This window comes from Nicotiana tomentosiformis, chromosome 2 (assembly GCF_000390325.3).
Source record: "Nicotiana tomentosiformis chromosome 2, ASM39032v3, whole genome shotgun sequence".
Lineage (NCBI taxonomy): Eukaryota > Viridiplantae > Streptophyta > Magnoliopsida > Solanales > Solanaceae > Nicotiana > Nicotiana tomentosiformis.
The window spans coordinates 28,705,563-28,732,504 of NC_090813.1; the positions used below are offsets into that span (position 1 = coordinate 28,705,563).

The following is a 26,942-nucleotide window of genomic DNA, read 5'->3' on the forward strand; positions in this document are numbered from 1 at the left end:
GTAGGTACCGTACTTAGTGATGAAGAATGTTTTTTTTCTGATCGCCTGAGTCCATCCGAATTTGGTTATACCCGAAATAGGCGTCGAGAAAATTGAGGATCTCGGGCCGGCCGGCGCAACGATCATGCGATCGATGTTGGGCAAAGGGAAAGAGTCCTTGGGACATGCCTTATTAAAATCTTTATAGTATACACACATTCTTAATTTATTTCCTTTTTTATGGATTACCTATATGTTTGCTAACCAATCCGGGTATTTAACCTCCCGAATGGACCCTATATTAAGGAGTTTAGATACCTCGTCTTTGATGAATGCATGCTTGACTTCGGACCGAGGTCTCCTTTTCTATTTGACTGGATGGAACTTCGGGTCCAGGCTCAGCTTGTGAGTGGTTATTTCCGGGGCAATCCTTGTCATATCAAGGTGAGACCAAGCGAAACAATCCACATTAGCTATAAGGAATTTAACGAGTTTTTTCATGAGCTCAAGACTTAACCCCGTGCCCAGGTATACCTTTCGATTGGGAAAAATGCTCGATCTATATGACCTGCTCCCGTTCTTCGACCGTCGATTTGGTGTCATCGGAGTCATCGCGGGTTATAAAACACTTGGGAACCCCGTAGTCATCATCTTTATCGGTCCCTGCTTCTCCGATTGGGTCGGAGCCGATGTTGGTAATGGCTATTTGGCTTCTTCCTCGGCGATCAAACCCGGACCTTTTGTCTTTGTAAGTGCAGATATCGGGATCACCTCTTCGACCGCGAATATTTTCTTTGCGGCCGGTTATTCTCCGTAGATTGTTTTAATCCCTCCTGGCATTGGGAATTTCAACACTTGGTGCAGAGTCGAGGGTACTGCCCTCATGTTGTGGATCCATGGCCTCCCGAATAGAGAATTGTACCTCATATCTCCTTCGATTACATAGAACTTGGCTTTCTAAATGGCCCCGGTGGCGTTCACCGGTAATGTTATCTCCCCTTTAGTGGTCTCACGTGTCATGTTGAATCCGTTTAGAACTCAGACTGCAGGCACTATTTGATCTGGTAGACCGAGTTGTTCCACGACCCTCGATCTGATGATGTTGGCCGAGCTACCTGGATACATTAACAAACGCTTAACTCGAGATTTATTTATGAGTACAGATATTACCAGTGCATCGTTGTGGGGCTGCACGATCTCTTCAGCATCCTCGTTGTTGAAAGACAAGGTTCCCTCTGGCACGTAATCCCAATTCCATTTTTCCCATTTGATGGATACTTTGGTGCGCTTCAATATCGTCCCCTAGGAACGTCGACCCCACCGATGATCATTTTAATGACGTGCTAAGGTTCCTCCTGCTCGATCTATTTATTAGAATCTCTATTCCCGAAATGATTCTTGGCTCGATCGCTAAGGAACTATCGGAGATGTCCGTTGTTAAATAGCTGGGCTACTTTCTCTCTTAATTGTCGGCAATCTTTCGTTTTGTGGCCGTGAGTGCCATGATATTTGCACATTAGGTTAGGATCCCATTTGGCTGGATCAGACTGTAGAGGTCAAGGCCATTTGGTGTCATTGATGCGTCCGATGGGAGATACAATGGCGGCGGCAACGATATAAAGTTGTACTCCGATAACCTTGGCGCTTCCTTAGGCCCGATAGGCCTGTCGAAACTGTTTTTGCTCATAAGTCCCGGGTTGTTTTGACCTCGATCACTCCTCCTTTCACTTCTCACAGGGTTTTGCCAGACCCACTGCTTCTTCGGTCTCCATTATATGGCCAATACTGATCCCTGTTTGATCTTGGTTCACGATCAACATGTTACACCCCCACGTTTTCGTACATGGAAGTACGCCATAAGTAAATTGATGAAAGCTCGAAAATGAGATGTTACATTCCGTATTTTCGTACGTTAAAGTTTCGTCGTAGGTTAATCAACATAAGTTCGGGAATGAGATTATTTTGGGATTATAAGTATTACGCTATTTCAAACAAGTGATAAGTAAATTCGTGAAGGTGAGAGGTTAAGCGAATCGAAGGAAACGAGTTTCATCTAAATTTGACATTTTTGGATAAAATACGGTACGAACTATAATACCCGATATTTATGGACTAGTGCCATACAAGGTACCATATGACCATAATAGTAAGGTGTACAAAGTGTGTTAAAAGTGAGTAGTATTTTAAGTAATTTGAGATAATTCCTAATTATGTGAATAATTAGATAATTATTGGTTAATAGGAGATTAAGAAATTAAGTGAATAAATTTGGATAAGCCTAACCCCCCCTCCCCAACGTGGCAGAAAACCTACCCAAATTAAATGACTCATAATGTTATTTGGTAAGGTGGCAAAATTTGAGAACTCTTTGGTGCAAGTATTAGAAATAATCTATATGATATACTACAATTTAAAAGATATGTTTGATTTTAAAATGAATAACTCTTTTTACCAATTATAATCTTGATCTTTTCTTAGAATAAAAAGGAGAACATAACGTATTTTTCCTAGTTATCACAGCAAATGTTTTGAGGGCACACATATAGCCACCGAGGTTCAATCTTCCTCCTCCATCCATGACGACTTCAAAGTGCCATTTCACAAAGGCAAACTACCAAATATTATATGTATTTGAAGATGCTTGGAAAGCACACAAAAATTACTTGAAGAAGATTAATATGCAACAAAACACGATTTCCTAAATGATTGTTCATAAAATACCCCCTAATTCATTAAGGGGAAATACCTAGACTTGTTAACGGATGAATTCTCAAAGGGAATCTCATATGAGGCCATATAACGCTACGACAACGTGATTTTACAATTATAAGGAAGTACGGTACAGTATTTCTTAAGAATATCGTATGGATTTTTCCCTACTTCGATCCGTCGTTATATGTTTTGCCGCAATTAACGTGTGTTAGAGAGATTGTCAAGATAATTGGTTCAGGTATGTTAAGGCTAAACCTTACCTTCGTTTTGGCATGATCCAGTAACTACAAGTGTTTAAACGAGACATAAAGAGAAGTTCACACTCCTGAATTTATATACATTATCCCAGTCTCATAAATTACAGTATTCTCCTTATCGGGACTTCATATTTAATTGAGTATTGTCTTTTTCCAGTCAAGAGAGCAGAGAGCCTATATATACAATATTACATTATTTTTATTACCATCAAGCTGTAATCAATGAGCAGGCCCCTATTGGACAACGTCTGATCAGATGGTAAGTTTTATACCGGGCCTACTGTGGTCGAGCGCCTATGAGCGAGCCTAGTTGGTCGAGGTACAGAGCCTAGTATGGCCGAGCGCCTATGAGCGAGCCTACTACGGTAGAGCGGTTATATATACCGAGCTTTATAAGGCCGGATAACTACTTACTTACTATATTGAGAGAGTTGAGTCAGTATCAGCAGGTGAGCATATATTCATATTATCTTTGACTCCTAGTTACTTTCAGTTATTATATTATCAGTTCAGTTTCAGCTTTCAGTATATTGCCTTACATACTCGCTACATTATTTCGTACTAATATCGCTTTTCTGGGGGCGCTGCATTTCATGCGTGCAAGTTCAGACAGACAGACGGGTAGACCTCTGCATTAGGTGTTGCCCGAGTTCAGCTTGATCGGTAAGCTCCATGCCCTTCGGAGTTGCTGGGTCTAGAGTTTTATGTACATCTTGTGTATATATGTATATATGTTATGAGTAGGTCAGGGCTATGTTCCGGTCATAGTATATCCATCAGTAGAAGTTTGTAGACATATCCTATCAGTTAGTGCAATATGTTGGGCTTGGAGGCCTTTTATGTATATTTTGTTAGTTTGCCAGCCGTAGTAGTTATGACGGCCTTGTCGGTCCAGCTTTATATTGATATTTAGTAAGCATTCGCAATTGTCTTGCAATGTGGCCTATGGCCAAAGTATGACATTATATGTTCAGAGTCCCTTAGTCGCAAGTTGGTACGCAAGGATAGGTAAGGCACTGAGTGCCGGTCTCGCCCCCAGGTTCGGGGCGTGACAAAAGTGGTATCAGAACAGTTCTGTCCTATGGAGTCTACAAGCTGCGTCTAGTAGAGTCTTGTTTATGGGTGTGTAGTGCACCAGAGTCTTGTTTATGGGTGTGTAGTGCACCACACTTATAAGCAGGGGGCTACAGGGCATTTAGGACTGTCACTCATTCTTCTTACTCTAGATCGTGTGGTAGAGCTCACTTATAAGAATTCAAATTCCTAACTTCTATTTTATTCATAATAAGATGATACCTACATCCAGAGAGTCAGTTGATAATAGATTGAATTTGGCTATGGAAGAGTTGAGTCAGAGGAACTCGATTTTTCATGGTGCTTATGATGAGTAAATGCGAGGTCTTCAGCAGAACATGTGTGAACTAAGACGTGTAAGCTTCTTAGGCATGAATATCTATCCATCCATATGGTAAAAAGTAACGAGAGTAAATGAAGAATTATGAGTAAGATATGATACATGGATGACCACAGTAGATCAAAAAGATGACGGTATTACAAAGTCTATAGTCATGTGAAGGTTGAGACAACAAAATAGTATAGGCCATAAAGTCATATCCTCATTTCGATAAATAAGTTTGTGACTCCAACGCGACTACCAGAAGGAAACGTTAGACCCCAGAGTAATAGAAATTAGTATGGGCTGGTGAACAAGATAAACTAAACATGAATTAGGGACTAAATGATTTGATAATAGTCGGCATCGTGAGAGATTCAGAGATTGTGTTTCGGAGATAATAGAATGGACGAGAGAAAAATAACCTTTAAAGGTCATTAGGGAAGACGTTTCCCTAAAGCAAACAATGTGAGCAAAGTTAAGCTTAAGGGACTGTATGTACCAGTTACACTAAGTGTCACCCTCGCGAGTAAGAAATTTTTGTTATCCTTGGTACATGAGGATTACCACAAGGCGAGTAAGGGTCATTGATGATGTGAAAAGACGCCAAAGATAAAGAGGTAAAACATCTATATGTAGATCATCGTAGCACTAAATCTTAGTACTCTCCTAAAGTGGGAAATATGGAGTGATGTGGCATGAAGTCAGAATTAAGTGGTTCTAGTAATCATGGAATGGTAAAGGAAGAATGCGGTAAAAATGAAAAAGGAATGAAATTACACTTATTCAACTCCTACGTATATGCTACGATTCTAGAACATTATGTAAACACGACGTCAAAGAAAGGAAGTAAGGGATCCTGCCCGAGATGTTATTGATAAATAAGGAGCCAGTACGAAACGTAAATTAAGACAAAGGAAATAACCCAAGAAAGATTATGCGGAATATTGATATGAGAGTGGGCCAATGAATAGTTAGTAGTTGATTCAGGAAGAGCCTAGTTATGGCTAGATAAGAGGATACAGACAAATCAATAGATCGTGCAAGATAAATAGAGTGAACACCAATATGGGGAATTTAGTCTCGCAGATATGACATCGTGACCTTGAGAAATATTCAGATAGGAATTGGGATAGTTAAAGATACAGTATGAGTGTTATGGGAAGAGAGTCAAAACTTCAGTTCAGGAGCAACCGTACAAGCACATAATTATGGAGGTAAGCAACTAAGGAATTTTATAGGTGAGTACGAACATCAAGAATTCCATTGGGTATACTAAGTAATAAGCTCGCAGCTTTACTGGGGCCATAAAGTATCCCTAAGTACTACAACAAAAGATTTGCTAAGGAAATAAGGAAGAAGGCTTCAACCTAAGCTCAGTGACCTAAAGAGGGAATGGCCTTATAATAACAGTCTCACAACAACATTGTATGTACTCCATAAGAAAGTGGCACCTACCGTGGCTAATAAACAGGAAGTAAAAATCAGAAGTGATATTCAAGATCATAAGAGTGGTATGGAATTCCAACATGCATGGAAACTAAGATAAGCTAAGTATGCACGCAACAAGGGGGCAGAAAGACCAGGAAAAGTAATGTCTTACGTTTAAAGAAATCTGAGAAGGAGCGAAAAAAATTATTCAATTAATTATCCAGAGTTAGTGACGTTATGAACACACTTAAGAGTTTGGAGTTTTATACATGCAACATATACGTTGGCAATCATACAGCCGTAGAAGATTCTGGTATAAGTTAAAAGAAAGAATTGAGCCCAGGTCATAGACAAAGTATTGAATTGTTAAAGAATTGTATCATGGATATTCCATAGCGCCCATGAAAGGATAAAGTAATCACTAATACCAGGAGTCGCAGACCGGAAGATAGCTTAAGCCTATATAAAGGCTGATCAGAAGGAAGAGGAAACTAAATAGTTACGTCAACCAAGTAAATCACGAGTCTGATTATTGGACCCAGAAAATTATAGACATCATGATTGAGAACATTGCAGAATCTCTCTTAATATCAGAAGTACAAGAGAGATAGCATAACAACCATATTCTATAACGGCTCTATGATAAATCCAATTAAAAAAAGTACGAGCCTCATAAGAAGTCAGTATGAAGCCCCCACCGGATTGCGTATGCACCAGAGGTGCAAGTATTGTAATAGAGCTTCAAGTCGTGGATATGAATTATACCTGTGTGGAAGGGAGGTCATGAAAGAGATAGAAGATGTGATGCGAGACTTTAAGGTAAGTAAGGTAAAGGTGGACAACGTACGAGATACTCAAAAGCAAAAGGTTGTGAATAGTTCATACTTCAGATAGAAGGCTAGAAGCGCTGGGATTCAGTATTTAGGAGTGATAGCGACGTCGTCAGTTGCATATTTTCAAGCCCATGATTTCTAGGTACCGAGAGGTCTAGTTAAGAAAGTAAAAAAGCGTTAAAGACGATGCGATGTCTCGCTTGGTGTTACAGAATAACACAAGAAAATCTATGGTGCAAGCAAGTTGAAAGAAGGTTGTGAGTAATATAAATAGATATGTGTAGGACGCAAGCTAAAGTATGGTAAAGCGACAAGGTTTTAGGAAGAGAGGGTGAGGTTAAGAAAGGGCGAGTAAGAAGGTGACGAAAATGGATAAGTCCTCGGGATTAAACCCACGAAAATGAGAGAGAAAATGGTTTCTCTAAGTTATAGAAAGCTCAGTAAAGTCTGAATGAACTCAAAAGAGTCTAAGGCTAGTAGCATTTAGAAGAGATGGAATATTGGCCTAGTAATAGAATAAAGAAGTAATTGTGATAGATGAGGGATGACGTTTGGGCCAGCGATTGAGTAATGATTTCATGAATTGTACAGGATTACGATACCCACGTAAGGTAAATCATATTGGAATGCTATGAAATACAGTTATGGAAGTATAGTATCGCCCCTTATCAGAAAGGTGAATCAACAATGGATAGATAAAAGTTACAAAGTATGAGATGAGATTAGACCATCATTCTTAAGATGAACAGTAATGAAGAAGCATTAAAGGACTTAGATTTATACATATGGGATAAGCAATAAAAGTAACTTGTAGTTTGGTAGCAGACCTCAGTAACGATAAATCGAAGTAAGAGTTATGGTATAGTATGACGTACCATAGATGCACAGAGGGATATCTTATCAAGCTTTGTATATGTATACAACGTGAAGCCTAGATATTGGCTAAAAGCTAGAGGAAAAAGGAGAAAAGAGTCGCATAGGCACACTTACAAGGTCAGAGTTGTACAGGCTGCATGATGGAAGGTAACAACAATTACGAGATTGGAAGGATTTCGACCACAAGTTGTGGCGTGAAAAAAAGGCTTAGAGGGGGGAATGTCCTGGCCTTTGGATTTATTCACAGAACAATTGCCTAGATGGCAAGGAAAGTACTAAAGTATTTAGAAGACATAAGTTATGAAAATGATAAGTGCATCAGTCAACATTCGAGGATGAATATTCCAAATGGGGGAATGATGTTACACCGCACATTTTTCGTACGTAGAAGTACGCCATAAGTAAATTGATGAAAGCTCGATAAATAAGATGTTACATCCCGCATTTTCGTACGTTAAAGTTTTGTCGTAGGTTAATCGACATAAGTTCGTGAATGAGATTATTTTGGGATTATAAGTATTACGCTATTTCAAACAAGTAATAAGTAAATTCGTGAAGGTGAGAGGGTAAGAAAATCAAAGGAAATGAGTTTTGTCGAAGTTTGACATTTTGGGATAAAATACGGTCCGAATTATAATACCCGGTATATATAGACTAGTGCCATACAAGATACCACATGGCCATAATATTAAGGTGTACAAAGTGTGTTAAAAATGAGTAGTATTTTAAGTAATTTAAAATAATTCCTAATTATATGGATAATTGGATAATTATTGGTTAATGGGGGATTAAAAAATTAATTAAGAAATTAAGTGGATAAATTTGGATAAGCCTAACTCCCCCCTACCCCCCAACGTGGCAGCAAACCTACCCCAATTAAATGACTCATAATGTTATTTGGTAAGGTGGCAAAATTTGAGAACTCTTTGGTTCAAGTATTAGAAATAATCTATATGATATACTACAATTTAAAAAGATATGTTTGATTTTAAAATGGATAACTCTTTTTACCAATTATAATCTTGATCTTTTCTTAGAATAAAAGGTAGAACATAACGTATTTTTCCTAGTTATCACATCAAATGTTTTGAGGGCACACATATAGCCACCGAGGTTCAATCTTCCTCCTCCATCCATAGCGGCTTCAAAGTTGCATTTCACAAAGGCAAACTACCAAATATTATATGTATTTAAAGATGCTTGGAAAGCACACAAAAACTACTTGAAGAAGATTAATATGCAACAATACACGATTTCCTAAATGATTGTTCATAAAATAACCCCTAATTCATTAAGGGGAAATACCTAGACTTGTTAACGGATGAATTCTCAAAGGGAATCTCATATGAGGCCTTATAATGCTACGGCAATAAGATTTTGTGATTCTAAGGAAGCACGGTACAATCTTTCTCAAGATTATCGTATGGATCTTTCCCTACTTCGATCCGTTGTTACATGTTTTGCCGCAATTAACGTGTGTTAGAGGGATTATCACGAGAATCGGTTCAGGTATGTTAAGGCTAAACCTTTCCTTCATTTTGGAATGATCCACTACCTACATGTGTTTAAACGAGACATAAAGATATGTTCATACTCCCGAATTTATATACATTATCCTAGTCTCATAAATTACAGTATTCTCCTTATCGGGACTTCATATTTAATTGAGTATTGTCTTCTTCCAGTTAAGAGAGCAGAGAGCCTATATATACAGTATTACAGTATTTTCATTACCATCGAGTTATAATCGATGGGCAGGCCCCTATTGGGCAATATATGATCAGATGGTAAGTTATATACCGAGACTACTGTGGCCGAGCGCCTATGAACGAGCCCAATTGGCTGAGATATAGAGCCTAGTATGGCCGAGCACCTATGAGCGAGCCTACTATGGCAGAGCAGTTATATATACTTATCCTTATAAGGCCGGACATCTATTTACTTACTATATTGAGAGAGTTGAGTCAGTATCAGCATGTGAGCATATATTCATATTATCTTTTACTCCCAATTACTTTCAATTATTATATTATCAGTTCAGTTTCAGCTTTCAGTATATTGCCTTACATACTAGGTACATTATTTCGCACTGACGTCCCTTTTCTGGGGGCTCTTCATTTCATGTGTGCAGGTTCAGACAGACAGACGGGTAGACCTCTGCATTAGGTATTGTCTGAGTTCAGCTTGATCAGTAAGCTCCATGCCTTTCAGAGTTGCCGGGTCTAGAGCTCTATGTACATCTTATGTATATATGTATATATGTTATGAGTAGGCCGGGTCCCTGTTCCGGTCATAGTATATCCATCAGTAGAGGCTTGTAGACATATCATGTCAGTTAGTGTAGTATGTTGGGCTTGTAGATCTTTTATGTATATTTTGTTGGTTTGCCAGTCGTAGTAGTTATGACGGCCTTGTCGGCCCAGCTTTATATTGATGTTTAGTCAGCATTCGCAATTGTCTTGCAATGTGGCCCCTGTCCAAAGTATGACATTATATATTCAGATTCCCTTAGTCGCAAGTTGGTACGCAAGGATAGGTGAGACACCGAGTGCCGGTCTCGCCCCCAGGTTCAAGACGTGACACAACGTTTCTCTTGACTCCGTCGACAGCTCTGACGGGATAAACGGACACGGAAGGGGCCCCATGCTGATCATCTTTGACCCTGATTTTTAATTGATATGGTTATGCACGTCGGCCCAAGTAATGGCCGAATACTTTACCAAATTTTGTTTCAACTGCTGTGAAGCCAACTAGCTTCGAACATTGAGTCATTGGGTGAAGGCCTGAACGACCCAATCGTCCGCGACTGGAGGCAGGTCCATCCGTTCTATTTGAAACCGGGACACGAATTTTCTGAGCATCTCATTATCCCTCTGTTTCACTTTGAAAAGGTCTGACTTCCTGGTCTCGACCTTGATAGCCCCGACATATGCTTTTACGAACGAATCTGCAAGCATAGCAAAACGAGTTAATAGAATTAGGAGGTAGGTTGTGATACCATATCATAGCTCTCTTTGATATAGTTTCCCCGAACTTTTTCAGTAGGACAGACTCTATCTCGTCATCCTCCAAGTCGTTCCCTTTGATGGCGCACGTGTAGGAGGTCACATGTTCATTTAGGTCGGTTGTTCCGTTGTACTTAGGAATCTCGAGCATGTGGAACTTCTTAGGGATCGACTTCGGGGCTGCACTTGGAGGAAAAGGTTTTTGAACAAACTTCTTGGAATCCGGGCATTTTAATATCGGCGGTACTCTTGGGATTTGGTCGACCCTGGAATTGTAGGTTCTTCGATTTTTTTCTCTTCCGATTCTACCCGTTTTGTTAGCTCCTCGAGCATCTTTATGATCTCGGGGTTGGTCCCCGATTCATTTTCATTCGGCCTCTCCGTGACCGGTTCATTTCTGTGGGTGACTTCCCGGGATGGCTCGGGCTCAATTCTGCTCAGTGCGCGGCTTTGGTTCTGCAACTGGACCATCGCTGCCTGTTGAGCCTATAATATTAAGAAGATCACCCGCAAATTGATCCCATCACCTTCACCGCTGTGTGTATTTTGGGCAATCGATCGGACTTCCCTGCGGATGATGTTCTTAGGATCGGTAGGCAAATTTGCATTGATGGCCACATGCGATCTAGCGTCGATCAGGTCCGTGGCTGAAACTATGCCGAGATCGACGGGGGGCACCTCGTTACTGGGTGCTACATTGTTGTTCTCGCCATGGTGGCCGGATTCGGCATCCACGTTTAGAGGGGCAGTATGGGAGTTCGACATTAACATGGAATCAAAGATACTCCAAAGAACAAGTGTAAAATAAGGTGTGTTATGGGAATTTGTATCAAATTCCAGCTATTATCCTTAGCTCAACGGTGGGCGCCAAACTGTATACCCTCAAAAGGGGATAACAATTAATTTTGTAAGTAGTTTTAAAGATACGCGGATTAATTTGATACAAAGCGATAGATTAAGTCAAATTGAACAAACAAATATAAAATAGATTCAAACCACACGAGGAGGATAGTTCCAGCCTTAGTGAGATATTCACCCTCGATCCGAGCTCGCTATGGCCAACACTAATGAACAAGAGAAAGAGCTAATAACAGAGAAAATAATAATATATTACTTTGGAATGCGTGTTACAATGTGTTTAATGAATTATCAAGCCCCTTTTATATAGTAAGGGAATCTTAATCTAGGTACAACTCTATAAAAGGTAAAAAAAATCCTCCGATTAACTAATTGTTAGTTCTTCATCGATACGTGCAGAGATCCCCGCTGTGATATCCGACCGGTCAAGAATATAACGGCCCTCTGTTGGCCGTGCTTGATTGCCCGACAATGTTCTTTCGTTCAAGGCTAGGACGGATTCCGAACCATGACCCCGATATTCTCGAGGGCGGGCGGGCGTCATGTCCCTGGATTCTAACTCAATGAGACTTCTGCCTCGATTTTGGTCCCCTGTCATCATGTCTCGAGCTTGATTTATTTTGTCGGAGACCGGGGTGTACCATGAGCCTGATTTTACACGTATACATGTACCAAGAGATGAAAGATTGAAACCTTTTTTTTCTTTGGCCAGCACTAGTCCACATTGCTAAGGCTCTTGTCAAGTATTATTACGTAAGCAAAAGGGTGTGACTATTACTGAAAGCGTAGCGCTGATTTGGGGGAAATGAACAATTAGAAAGGAATGCTACGCTGAGGGTTTAATTTATGTATTGACCCGAATTGGATCGGATACTCTCAAATGAGTAAAAAAATGTGCTCTAAAAATGAGTAATAACAAAACTCAGCTTTTAAAACAAATATTTTATATAGAAATTAGTAGTCATTGGCCGAAAATTATGACATTTCCGGTGATTGGTATTTTCTATTATACATAGGTGTAGTATAAGTGTATTTGTAGTTACAGAATAAAGTTTAGGTACTTTTTGAAACAAAATATTAGTATAGATACCACGCATGAAGTTTACCTAATGATATTTTGCACTCAAATTTTTAAATAGATTCGAAATTTAAATTTATTGGATTAACTTTTAAAATTCTTAGTATTGATCTCATTGTACTGTTAGAATTACGGATTCAAATCTAAATTTTATTAAGATTTTAATAATTTTTTGCATATGTATTTGTACTCGGTAGGGGTGTACATAGGCCGAGTTGGTTCGAATTTTTCAATTACCAAACCAAATCAATTATTTCGGATTTTTAAATCTATAAATCAATCCAACCCAATAAAAATGGGGTTTTTTCAATCTTGAGTTTTTCAGATTTTTTTCCGGTAAAATCTTCATAGCATAAAATATATAACTTGTAACCTAATATTTCTTAGGTCCTAGTAGGATAAAACTATATAAGATGTTATCCAAGAAAATAATACAAAATAATGTGAGATGAGTCGTGATATTATACTAAAATACTCAACAAGTCGCATAAAATTAATATTGCTAATAAATAAGCCATAATGAAAATAAATATAATTCAAAAGTACTAAGTTATGCTAAAATAAGTACGAATAATAAGTACTAAGTATTAAGTACATGATTAAATAATAATAAAAATAAGTTATGCATTTTTAGTGTCTAAACCAATGCAAAACTAAAAAAATAATATCCAATACTATTGTCATTCCTAGCATTGAATTGAATTTTTTTTGTTAGCATTAATATTGATTTGATTTTGCTTTGGGCTTTATTTGAGTTATTAACTTTTATGGGCTATAAAATATATTTGACCATTCAAAAATTGTAAGTCCACACTTAAAATAATACATTAAAAGAGAGAACTATGAAAAAGTTTAAATTTTTTTCAACATACAACAATTATTTTTATATAAAAAATATTTTTAAAACTTGTATACATGTAATGTTGGGTTGATTTTGTTTCGGTTTGATCTTTTTAGTTAAAATCAAAATAAACCAATTATAGTCGGGTTTTTTTTAAACACCAAACCAAATCAAACTAAATCATAATCGAGTTTGTTTCTCTCGATTTGACTCGAATTATTGATTTGATGTAATTTATCGATTTTCTTTGTACACTCCTAATACTCGGTATCGAAATATGGGCTCACATTATAAAAGTATAAACTCATAGCAAAAAGGCTACATTCGCCTATGCGGTTATGTGTATAGTAGATGTCAAGTTGATCAGTCTCTCTTTGGGTCGGAACACGAGTAATGGTGTTTGGTCTTCCACGTTGGGGACTTGTGGTCTCGTAGGTTGCCAAAGAACCTTATACTCCGGATCACGTAAATCCAGTAATTTTTGTCCAAAAAATATAAATGCGCTCCAAAATATCACTAAATATCTAAAAATATGTTCAAATAGTTACTATTGATAATTTACTCGAGGTCGTTGCAGAAACTTATAAACATTAAATTCTGGATCCGCCTTCGCTTATACTGATACTCAAGTTGCTTCATTATAATCTTAAATTGATAGGTTTGATAGGGCAAAGTTAGATTGAGATCAAGTGAGCTGGAGATGGCCAAGACAACAAAAGTGAAAAGAACTCGGAATATATATTGCAATACTAACAAGTTGTCCTAATTGTAGCAAGAAACTTAAAAAAAGTAAAGTGGTCCTACTGGAGTTAGGTATGAGAAAGGTTAAATATGGTATTGCAATATTTTTCATTTAGTTTCTGACTCTAAAAATACTTCACTATTTTAATGAAATTTATATCCAATTTTAGTTCGAAAATTGAATTCACTTGATTTTCAGAAACTGAAAAGGAACAAACCGATAGGGAAGCAGTAATTTCAACTTAAACTTTTTTGTCCTACCAGTACTTGCTATTGTAAATTAGATATTGTGTAGAAGAATACGCTGTACGTTATCATGATTTAAGAATACTTACACTTTTTTCGAATTTAGTATTACTTATTAAATAATTAATGTCTATAACAAGAATCGACGCCGTATTGCATACTCTGTGGTCGGTCCACATTTTTCCATGCAAATACATTATTTGTATACACATGGTTACTTCTTGTGATTCTTTTAAAACTATATAAGAACTACAGTTAATATAAAACAGCACGCTATGATTGTTTTTTGTGATCTCGATCGATGTGCTTTTTCTTAACAATTTAGTCTCTTTTGCACATATGCACCTCCTTTCGTGCAGATAGTATTAATATTAGTCTTATTTTTTTAATCTGTAAATTTCTTTTGCTTTATATTATTTTGTTCGCTTTGATTATTTTATCACTTTATCTCTTTATCTTGATGATGTTGTTGGCTAGTCTATTTTGCACAAAACGTTGTACTAGGAGTATTATCTGAAATTAACTTAAATGTCTAAAAAAAGTAGAAATACACAGAGAGATGATCAGCAATGGTTCTTTGCATGCTAATTGTGATGAATTAATACGACAACGATCATGTGGTCTATCGGTTTTAGGTCCATATCGTGGATCGTCATCTATAATTATTGTTTAATACAGTAATCTTCAATTTAAAAATGAAAACAGCTGGCTATAACTATAAGCCTATAATTAATGAAGTCATATCATGTGCTTTGCCACAAACAATTATGCACGTAAAAAAGGAATATTCACTTGAGTTTCTATATGATTTACAGACTGATTTATTGCGTTGAGATTCGTGTGGAATTAGAACAATGTGACCAACTTAAGGTTAGGAAATAATGAAGCACTTTCTTTTAGGAAATAGTATATAAAATTTTTGACGTTTGACCCAAGAAACAGAAGTTTGACCGTCAAGTTAAGGTTAGTTGAATTAATTTTATCATCGTAGAACTTGCTTAGGCTCCAGCTATACTAAATGCTGCATGATTATAACAGATACATTTGACAGATTTTAATTATATTAGCAACAAGGTTGATTAGTTTACTAAAATCAAGGAATACAATTATGATCAAGAGTGCACGTAGATCATACATAAGGTATCACCTATGACGTGAAACAATTTTTTACAAGATAAAATATGCTATATACACGAAGATAGAGAAATTTTCTTGTTTTTTTTTTAAAATTTTTATTTGATTAATTAAGAAGCTACTTGTAGCTAGTAGGTGTGTCTTTTTCTGCAAATTTAAAGAATTAATGTCCGATCTAGATCCTTAAGTGTTACATTAATGATTGTTTTAAGAAAATGCCAACTATACAGGAGTCAAGCTGGAATCACCAATAATTAATCTACCAATGAAAACTTTCAATTTTGATACCACATTAACCAACTTATAATTTTTTTGTAAGAACGTTGTGTCCAGACCAAGCTATTCTAGCGAGTACTTAATATCTCCCAATAGCATAATTAGTAGGTAATTCTACCACCAATGCTTTTAATAAAGAGAAAATATTTCAACTATCAACAACAACAACAATTCGGTATAATCCCACTAGTGAGATCTGGGGAGGGTAGTGTGTACGCGGACCTTACCCCTATCCTGGAATAGAGAGGCTGTTTCCGATAGACCCCCGGCTCCCTCCCTCCAAGAATTCTCCACCTTGCTCTTGGGGTGACTCGAACTCACAACCTCTTGGTTAGAAGTGGAGAGTGCTCACCACTAGAGCAACCTCCTCTTATATAGTTTACTAACTTATCCCTATTAAATGTTTTTTTGAGAATTAAGCATTATAAAAGAGAACAACTACTTCTTTAATAATAAGCGTATAGTTGAAAATAATTAACAAATTTAGTCTTAAATTTCTAAAGTGATTATTATTTTGGGAGAATTTATTTGAGCTAAAATGATGTTAATTTGCAATAAATAGTGTATTTTTTTTTTCTCTGATAGGATATGAATTTGGAATTTTTATGACTTCTTACCCACCTCATTAAAACTTAGGGTTGTAGGTTAGTAGGTGATGGTAAGCTAAAAGCATGGATTTTAGTCTTAATTTCACCTATTGTTGATTGCATTTCAATCGTGTTTGAGCTTAATTATGAAAAATTTGTACTTATGACGTTGTTTGTGTGTTCAGGACCTAAAATCCGAGCTATAATAGAATATGGAGCTTCGAAGTCTGAGCAAAAGTGTAGCATTCCGAAAAATTTTGAAGTACTTAAGCGCTATTAAGAAAGTTGATCTGTGCTAATTATATTATTTTGTGTGTAGACGAGGACTATTAATATGATGACTATTAATTGGATATGATAATAAGTGTACGAGCCATATTATAAGCGATGTGTCTAAGGAGTGCCCTAAGTCTAAGTCAAATGGGAAATTACATGATAGACTAAAGTTCCAAATAAGTACGCACAAGACCTAATTTTGGACGAGCATATATATATATGAGGATTTATGTGATGGACAACTTGTCAAATAAAAGATTTTCGAGTCTAGTTTCTAACACTTCAAACCGTTCGTCATTTGGACACTCCTACAAGAAGTTATGATCAAATTACCAAAGTCTAGCAGTGAAGTACTTCCATAGAGTCCGGGTCCGCGGCTGGGCTTCAAAGAGGAGTGAAGTGGGATGTGAAGCATCCAGGGCCACATCCGAAACCCAGAAATTTGGGCCTATAAGTACAAGGTCAGGTGATAGGGTATTTTGGAGCTAGGATTTGGTTCTTTGATTGTGGATTCGACCTTTGGGACAACTTAAGAATGCAAGGTGAGTTTTTTTTAATATTTTAAGTTAATAACATCCTATTAACACTAGTATTATATAATTCAATCTTTAAAATCTCTAAAAATCTTTCAAGTTGTTTAAGAACGCCAAATTTTCCAAACATTGGGGTTTTGAGGAAAAACTTCAAGAAGGTAATCCTAATGTTTCAAACTCATTTCTTATGAGTCGGTGAGAGTAGTTATACTATTTGTTTTAAATTATTATGGTTGGATAATTGAATTCACAAACCTTAGTTCATGGCATAAGTAGTGTTTTTGAGAAAATTTGGAAGATGAAAAGTGTTCTTAGAAATGAAATTAAAGGATGCGATGAACCTATGGAATCATTTTCTAGCTAAATTGAAAGTGTTCAACTAAGTAATAACCAAATTGAATGTTTTGGAAATGTTGGTTAATGAAGACGATGAGTAGTAATTTGAAGGTATTCGAGAATTGATGTATTATCATTGATGACTTCAAATGGGTATTAATTGATAAGAGTGGAGTTGAATATGCTAGTAAGTGAACCTATTTGACGATTTGAATTGTTGGAGGCTAATAGTCAACTTATGAGCCATAAATAGATATTGGTCAATATTTTAGGTCATATTTTGATGTAATTGTGAGCACCTAATTTTTTATCATACTTGTGATTTTTCAACACTTTTTAGTATGTAAATAATTTTAAGTTTAATCTACATATTTTAACCTTAACTTCATTTTTAGTAGATTTTATTTAAGAAAATTAAAAATCACAAAAATTATATGTTCTTAATTTTAAAATATTTAGCTAGTATTTTTATTTTACACTCTTAAAAATAATATATTAATTAAAGCAAGAGTCAATGAGTCATTTCCATATGGCAAGATTCTTCCTTATCTTTTGTAATAAACTCACATGCTCTCTCTCAAAAAATGCACACACTCTTTTTCTTGGCCACCAATTAATCCTTATACCTAGACCTATATATTTTCCACCCATCCACACTTTAGGGGGAGAGAGACGGAAATAGGAGGATAGATAGTGAGAAATAGAGTGGAAAAAAGGGCACAAAAGAGGGCAGAAAACAGATTCCCCCCTTACACATAAAAAACCCTAGCCGCCGACTTCTTCTTATCCATTCCCTCCGAGCAGTTGTCCCCTCTCCCACCTCAGTCTCAGCAAAGGGACCGAAAGCACACACACATACACATACAAAAGCTTTGAACAAGAGGAGTGAAAGGGATCTGGATAGCCGCTTCAATTTTTGTTGGTTTTGCACTACATTCTTTTGAAAGTTTTAAGGCTTAATCGGGCTGGAATCATATTATTTCTGCTGGTATTTTACTCGAATGCGTTGCTGAACTCCTACCCTACTGCTTCCTTCAGCTTTTATTTAGCTGCGTTAGCTTTGTTTCCTACCGATCCAGGTACTAATTTCATTCTCAGATTATGTATTGCCATGCGGATGTTTTAGCATTATAAAATTTGCCTCAGTTTGTTCATCTATATGTTCGCTGAATACTCCTTCACTGTTTAACCTTAAATTCGAATTGGACCGAGTACACTGAGAAATAAGGATATGAGGTGAATTCATAAATAACTGTATGTGTTGTTTGGACATTGTTCGAATTCCTTGGATTTTGAATTTTGGAATTCTTTTTTTTTTTTTTGTGCAGAATTAGTATGAAATGAACCTGTAATGACTATATTTTGGGTTATAGTGATTAGCAAAATTAGTATGTGAGTGACTGTTATTTGTATATATTTCTTAAGAGTCAACTAGCTCATTTATCTAGCATATAACAGAAACATAAAATTAGTTTTAGATTGGGGAATCTTACAGTTCATAAATGCCAATTGCTGAATCTCCGTGATTTTGAGTTGAACAGAGTTCTTAGACCATGAATTGTGTTTGTCTTGGTGACCATAGCTAGCACTCAGTACTGGTGGGCTTGTTACAGAAGCCCAAACTCTTTAAAACATTGTAAAGTTTCTTTGAAATCACTGTAGGCGCATATGAGCTTATATAAAAAGTGACTGCCAAAGCAATTCTGGTAATTCTAATGCTTTTCTCCAAAATAACTTTGTTAATAATTTAAAATAATGAACTACTCTCCACATATGAAGATCCATGAATTCTAGACTTCACACTTAATCCTAATCATAGAAAGAAATACTAATGAATATCGTAGCTTGCTTTAGGCGCGATTAATAAATCATCGTGATTATGGGTATGGTTCCCGTGGCATGGTCACGATACATAAATCCCAATTCGAGTGTGCGTTCCACGTGACTTGACCGTAACTTCAAATAATAATAAAAATAAACATGTTGTAAGTCGCGCGTGCATTTCACGTGACGCGATTCACAATGTGTACAAAAATAATAGGTGCGCGACGTCGCAACTTATTTAAATAAATTCCATAAATATTAAAAGCGGTATAAAAGCGGTAATGCACAAAAGGTTCTAAAACATGTAATAATTCAGATAATTAGGCCAATTATTAATAGTTGAGCGACCGTGCTAAAACCACGGAACTCGAGAATGCCTAACACCTTCTCCCAGGTTAACAGAATTCCTTACCCGGTCTTCTGTGTTCGCGGATCATGAATAGAGTCAATTTCCTCGATTTGAGATTTTAAAATAAACCGGTGACTTGGGACACCATAAATATTTCAAGTGGCGACTCTGATTAAATAAATAATTCCATTTCGATTAATGTCACTTTAATTGGAAAAACTCCTGTATCCCCTATCCCACTGCGAAAAAAGAAGGTGTGACAGCTCTGGCGACTCTGCTGGGGATCGAACCCAGAATCTCTAGTTTAGGGTTCAGAATTCGAGCTTAGAATAACTGTTATACTTGGTTTTTGTCTATTATCGGATTTTTACGTGTTTGAGCCTAATGTGCTAAATGCCGCTTTTTACCGCTTTGATATTGTTTGAACTCAGCTACGAAACCCTCTTTCTCTCTGAGTCTTCTAAATCTTCTAGGGAGCGTGCGCTTCGCGTGGCTTCTTTTCTGTTAGAGTCATATCCTAATTTTAGAATGAGGTTCGGACAAGTTGCAAAGCCGTTGAAGCTTCTGTATTCCCGGTACGCTGCCCCTCCCCCCTCCCCCTCCCCCCCGGCTCGAGTTGTCGGCTCGGGTAAGCCAGGTCTAGAACAATACAACTAGGATTTAAAACTTAGAATAATACAGCCTCATGCCGGATCCCTAGTAGGCACGTTTGCTTGCATCACGTGCATTTGACTTAGGGGTCTCAACACAGGGGTTGGGTCCGTCTAGGATAGGTGTACCCGAAAATTAAAAGACCATCCTGATGCATTCTTTACGTGCCACTTGTGCATTAATTTGCTTGGCTTGTATGTTGACCGGCTTCTAGAGTAAGGAAAGAAAATTAAGAAAAAAAGAAAAAGAAAAACCAAGAGTGAGGTAGGATAGAAAAATGCCCGGTTTTGATAATTCCGATATTCAAAAATCCCGTTACTCTGCCAAAGTTTCAAAAAAAAAAAAAATTATTTCAAAATAAATCATATTTTTCTGCGCATCAAATTGACCGAACGACGCGGGTTTGATTCTCACCGGATGTGAGATACGTAGGCAACCCTCATCGGGTTGCCCCGTTTTTGCAAAAATAACGAGAAAATATGAAAATACGTCATTTTGTCATAAATAAATTTAGGGGATGTCACTTTCTGTCCAAATAGCCAGAAACGTCCCGACAGGACGCAGGAAGTTTGTTTTACCAGAATAGCCATCTATGGCTCTTTTTCTAATTTTGGCCACTTAGCAAGCACATCTTTAAAATCTTCATTTCTGAAGGGCCGTATTTGCAAAGGTGGCCTTGAGTTGTTTGAATTTTATTTTGCACAAATAATCTTTCTTTTGGGGTAAAAAATAATAATCAAAAAACACTTGTTTTTAACCAGTCGCCTTAAATAAAAATGTGCAGGATGAGCACTGTTGAAAATATACCTTTTCGAGTCGTAGACGAGATTCCACTAGAACTCCATATGTGGTGGAACGACCTGGGGGAGGTCAGCAAGCGTTCTGTAACAAAGGCTTTAGGTGGGTTCACTGGTCTTCTCGAAATTAAACCAAGGGTTGATATAATCGAAGCTTTGATACCGTTTTGGGACCCGACACACAATGTTTTCCACCTCTCTAATTTCGAGTTGACCCCTACACTAGAGGAGATAGCAGGTTATGCTGGTTTCGAAGGGAAGTTAAGGTATCAATATCCAGTAGCACCAAGAACTGTAACCCCTCATAAGTTTTTGGACCTCCTCAGTATTAGCCGGCAGGTTAAAGATGAAAATTTAGCCGGAGGATTCTGCACATTCCGTTTCTTATACAGCCGGTATGGGGACCCCCACGGATTTGAGGCTCCAGACACTGGTTTGAATCATCAGGGAAATAAAGACAAATGGGAAGCACGCAGGGGTTTGGCCTTTGTGGTGGCATTTTTAGGCACTCTGATATGCCCAAGGAGTGACAGACATATAGAATTGGGGCTCGCAGGAGTGGCCGACTTTATGGTCAAAAAGGCCAATGGCACTATCATACCTATAATTCTCGCAGAAATTTACCGAGCTTTAACCGCTTGTCGAGCCGGGACAAAGTTTTTTGAGGGTTGCAACTTGCTTTTACAAATGTGGTTGGTAGAATATCTTTGTCATCGCCCAGATTACATGAACTACGGTCTGACTGGACTCAATTGCATCGAAGAATATGAAAACCGAGTAAACGATCATGAGTTGCCAGAAGGTACTGAGGCATGGTTCGCGTATTTGGGTTCTTTAAACGCAAATCGAATTAAGTGGACTTTTGGTTGGCTCTCGGTCGATGAAGTTATTTACATGTCTGCCGGAGTGTGCTTTCTTTTATTAATGGGTCTTCAGAGTATTCAGCCATATGCCCCGCATCGGGTCCTACGCCAATTGGGCAGATACCAAACAGTCCCCTATGATGAAGATTTGAGTCCACAGGTTATTGAACTATGCCCAGAAGCCACATTTCCAGAAGAAAGGGTTCGTCATATTTGGCACCAATGTAGGTTTTTAGAACCACAGACTCAAGTACAAGATTTGTCCATGGGTGAAGTAGGATCCAACTACGCCATATGGTATGGTAAAAGAAGTCGGGTCAATCAAGAACCAGAACAGCCCGCCAAAAGGCCCCATGTCCAACAATTCACCGATGGAGCACGAGAGCAATGAGTTTGGTTAGCTAAAGAAAAAGAATACCGGACTACTATAAACAAACTAGAAGAACAAATTGAAAAAATCAAATTTGATAGTAGTTTGCAGGCAGCTGAAGATGAAGGGGAAAAGAAGAGGTTGGCTAGGGAAAATAAAGCCCTTCGAGCCCAAATCCAGAGAATGAAAATAGCCGCCGAGACACCGGTAAGAAGTGAGAGAGATGAGAAAATTATAACCAACCTAAGGCGAAAAGTGCATGATTATGGTTTTGACTTGACAAAGGCCGAAAAAGACTTGTTAAATGCTCAAGCAAAGTTAGCCAAAAGTGCAGAAGAACATGCTAGATTAGCCCACCAGTTGAAGCAGAAATATGACAAAGAAGTAGCAATTTTACAGAAAAAGCTGGTTGCCCTGGAAAATGAAATGGTCAAGCAAATAAAGGATTTCAAGACAGAAAGAGAGCATTGCTATGCATTGATTTACCAACTACAAGAAAGCCTGCAATAGTTACAAGACCAAAACAACACAGATACACAAGTGTTAGAGGCTCGGGCCCAGCAGATTGGACGTTTGCTTCAAGAAAAGGGTGTCATCAGAATGAGGATTAAAGAGATAACTGATTATGTTGTAATGAAATGCCATGAATGTGAAGACATGACCAAGTCTATGTTTTTTGCTTCTGTAATGACATGCGTTCAACAGGTGATGGTTGACCTAGACCACCTTCAAGAAGATATTGCCCGTAGGCCCATGCGGAGACCGGCTGATGTCCCGCAAGCCCTCGAAGTAACAGCAGAGGCTTTTATGTATTTTTGATTTTTTTTAGTTAGTTTTTGAGTCTGTATTTTACTTTCCTCGAGTTTTGTTCATCCTTGTCTAGGTTGCTTATTGCTTTATTTCGAGTCTGTAGATTTTTCTTTTGTAGTCATCACTACTTTTAAGTCCTTGTAATAGAAAATCCAAAAGATGTCTTTTATTAATGAAATATTTAAAAAAAATCATTTCGCATTTATTTCCCTGAACTACGTAATGATCTGATTCATGCGGCGTCATGATACGTAGGCAATCCCCATAGGATTCGATCATAGTCTTAAAAGAAAATAGAGAAAAGAAAACTAAAAACAAAAAGAGAGAGGAAAATAAAAAAGGAGGGAAGAAAGAAAAGAGGGGTCAAACAAAAGAAAAAAAGAGAATGAGAATTAAAAGAGCGAAACACAACAAAAGGAGAGAGGAAAAAATCAGGATTCGAAATTTGGGAAAAAAGCCGGGATGAAACACATAAGCCGTCGCAAAGAATTTAGAAACGTTTAACTGCTCAGGTGCATTGCATCCCCAATATGCGATTCCCTATCTGTTAAATGCTTCCAAACTAACCAAGTTATTTTGTGTGCATAATTAGACAGGTTCTGTTTAGGTGGTTAGTTTGTTGGCATCCTGGCAAGTCACCCCTATAATACCAGATCAAAGCGCAAGGCAGTCATGACTAGCAAAGAGTCGGACACGGGTGTTGTTGATCCGCCGAGGGAGATTGTAAAATCAGAGTCTGAATTGAAAGAGGAGGTCCACAGGTTGAAGCATCAAATGGCTGAAATGTATCAAGCCTGGATCAAAGGGCATCCTCCACCTTCATTTACCGCTAACTACACAGAAAATCCCGCTTTCATCCCACCACTGGCACAAGCCCAAAATCCCACTACCGTTGATCTTTCCCCTCAGCATGCACTGGGTTTTACCCCTTTCCACCACTACCCCGGCACCTCGTCCCAAACTTTTCATGCTCCACCAGCCAAAACAACAGCATACCCGGCTCCGACATCTGCTCCTGTTTTTGTAGCCCTTCCGCGAGCTACCCTTCGCCTATCTTCTAGTGAACCCGTGTTCCAAGCTCCAGATACCCAATATTATGCTCCGGAACCAACTTTCAAAGTCACGGATCCTTATTCCTACACCCCTCACTTTGAACCTCCTGTTGAAATTGAGAAACCATCCCGGAACGTGGAGCAGGATGAGATATTCAGGAAAGTGAAGAGTCTAGAGCAATCTTTGAAGAACATGCAAGGGATAGGAATCCAAGTAAGTGTGGCTTACAAGGATTTATGCTTATTCCCTGATGTCCAACTGCCCGCTGGGTTCAAGATGCCCAAGTTTTACCTGTACGATGGACATGGAGATCCCGTGGCCCATTTGAGAGGCTTTTGCAGCAAGATGAGAGGCGCCGGTGGGAAAGACGAATTATTAATGGCGTATTTTAGTCAGAGTCTGAGTGGGGAAGCTTTGGAATGGTACACCCGCCAAGACGCTAGCACGTGGTACACATGGGACGACTTGGCTCAGGCCTTTGCTCGGCACTTTCAGTACAATATAGACATTATCCCGGATCGCCTATCTTTGACCAAGGTAGAGAAGAAGCCCAGTGAGAGCTTTAGGGAATATGGTTTCAGATGGAGAGAACAAGCTGCACGGGTCAATCCTCCAATGGAAGAAGATGAGATGGTCGAGTACTTTCTTCAAGCCTTAGAACCTACTTACTTTGGCCATTTGATCTCAGCCATAGGTAAGTCCTTCAACGATGTGGTAAATATGGGAGGAATGGTGGAAGAGGGACTTAAGTCAAGCAAGATCATGAGCTACTCCGCCATAAAAGCAACCATACAGGCAATTCAAAGTGGCACCGGAAGCCTGTTAGGCAAAAAGAAGAAAGATGATGTCGTTATGTTTTTCTCTGGATTAGGGCGTGGCCCAAGGGGTTCGCCTCCCCAGTACACCCAACCTCGACCCCAACCTCAAGCCTACACCCAAGCTCCATATAATCCATCCCAACATTATTTCCCACCACAAGACCCTCAATATTCAGTCAGACCACCCCAATACCATGTTCACCATGCACAGTCATATGCACAACCCCCTCCTTACCCGCAATGGCGTGCTCCAACTCCACAAAATCCTTATCCACCCCCACAACCATACCGAAACCCTACTGGTCCAAGCTTTCGATCGAGGCCGGATTATAGAAAAGAGAGGCAGCAGCGGAAAGAAACATTCACCCCTCTTGGAGAGTCGTATACCAGTTTGTTTCAAAGGTTGAGGCAGTTGGACGTTTTGAGGCCGATTGAGCCAAAGACACCAAATCCACCTCCAAGGAACCTTGATTATTCCCTTAGATGCGCATATTGTTCTGATGCCTCAAGGCACGACACAGAGAAGTGTTGGCATTTGAAGAGGGCGATCCAAGAGCTTATTGATACAAATCAAATTGTGGTCCAGAACTCGGAGGCACCAAACATTAACCAAAATCCTTTGCCGGCCCATGCAGAGACACATATGATTGAGATAGTTCATAAGGATGGGGAGCCCAAGAATTCTTCCAAGTCTGTCATGATGATCCGGGCTAGCAAAAGTAATCCAGTTAAAGCTCCAGATTCTGCAAAAGCAATGCCGTTGACAGTTGAAGGGGTGTCGGAGAAGCTAAGCACGCTCAACATGAAGCCATCTGTATTGGTTGTGAAAGGGCCTTCGATTGATGTTGAAGCGAACCAGGAAAAGCAAAAAGTGGTCGTGCCAGGGGTCCCGGGCAAGCCTATCATAATCGTGGAAGGGGCTCGTATTACCCCCGTTATTATTAAGCCAGTGACCCAATCACCAATGGTTGACACAAAGGTCGTCCCGTGGAATTACAAACAGGTGATAGTAACATATAAAGGGAAAGAAGTAGAGGAAGAAGTCAATGAAACTGGAGGACTGACTCGTTCTGGGAGATGTTTTACCCCAGAAAAACTGAGGAAAGCCAAGCCATTCAAGGACGGCCACATCCCAGTAAAGAAGCCGGTCACCAAAGAAGAGGCTGAAGAGTTCCTGAAAAAGATGAAAATGCAAGCCTATTCCATTGTAGAGCAATTAAGGAAAACAACAGCTCATATCTCTCTTTTGTCTTTGCTGATGCATTCAGATGAACACCGCAAAGCCCTGATGAAGATTTTGAATGAGGCCCATGTTCCTGATAAGATCACGGTGAACCACTTGGAAAAGATTGCTAACAAGATTTTTGAAGCAAACAAGATCACTTTCTCAGACGATGAACTTCCTATGGAGGGTACAGAACACAACCGAGCTCTTTATCTCACAGTGAAGTGCGAGGATTCTGTTGTCTCAAGGGTACTGGTTGATAACGGTTCTAGTGCAAATATTTGCCCTCTGTCCACTTTGCAAAAGTTAAAGATCGGCACTGAAAGGATCCACATGAACAATGTATGTTTTCGAGGCTTTGATGGAGAAGGGAAAGATTATGTCGGTGATATAATGCTCTAATTGTCAATAGGGCCAGCCGGCCAGTTGAGTTCACTATGGAGTTCCAAGTGCTAGATGTGGGTGTCTCCTACAACTTGTTATTGGGCAGGCCCTGGATACATGCTGCCAAGGCAATCCCGTCTTCTCTGCATCAAATTGTAAAGTTCGAATGGGACAGGCAGGAAATAGTTGTGCACGGTGATGAGAACTTATCTGCTTACAATGACACAATTGTTCCATTTATTGAAGTTGAAGATGATAAAGGGCCTTGGGTGTACCAAACATTTGAAACAGTGTCTGTCGAGAAGATTCCTGAAGGAGAATGCATTCCAGGTCCAAAGCTACCCTCCGCATATGTCATGGTAGCAAACGAAATGTTGAAGAATGGTTTTGTGCCGGGCAAAGGCCT

At 38.6% G+C, this 26,942-nt stretch overlaps 1 protein-coding gene across 1 annotated transcript; it reads left to right on the forward strand.

Annotated features, from left to right (window-relative positions):
* The first annotated feature begins 23,728 nt into the window (after positions 1-23,728).
* On the forward strand, positions 23,729-26,554 carry LOC138904528 (uncharacterized). Its single transcript, XM_070193035.1, has 3 exons — positions 23,729-23,975; positions 24,981-26,006; positions 26,196-26,554. Exons 1-3 carry the CDS (start codon positions 23,729-23,731, stop codon positions 26,552-26,554), a joined length of 1,632 nt encoding a protein of 543 aa, XP_070049136.1.
* The last annotated feature ends 388 nt before the right edge of the window (positions 26,555-26,942 follow it).

Excerpts from the sequence above, each read along its gene's own strand:
- LOC138904528 (XM_070193035.1), top strand. The coding sequence starts at position 23,729 with ATGACTAGCAAAGAGTCGGACACGGGTGTTGTTGATCCGCCGAGGGAG. Across the intron at positions 23,976-24,980 it reads TTCCCCTCAGCATGCACTGG|GGCGTGGCCCAAGGGGTTCG; the intron begins GTTTTACCCCTT and ends TCTCTGGATTAG. Across the intron at positions 26,007-26,195 it reads ACTGACTCGTTCTGGGAGAT|ATGAACACCGCAAAGCCCTG; the intron begins GTTTTACCCCAG and ends TGATGCATTCAG.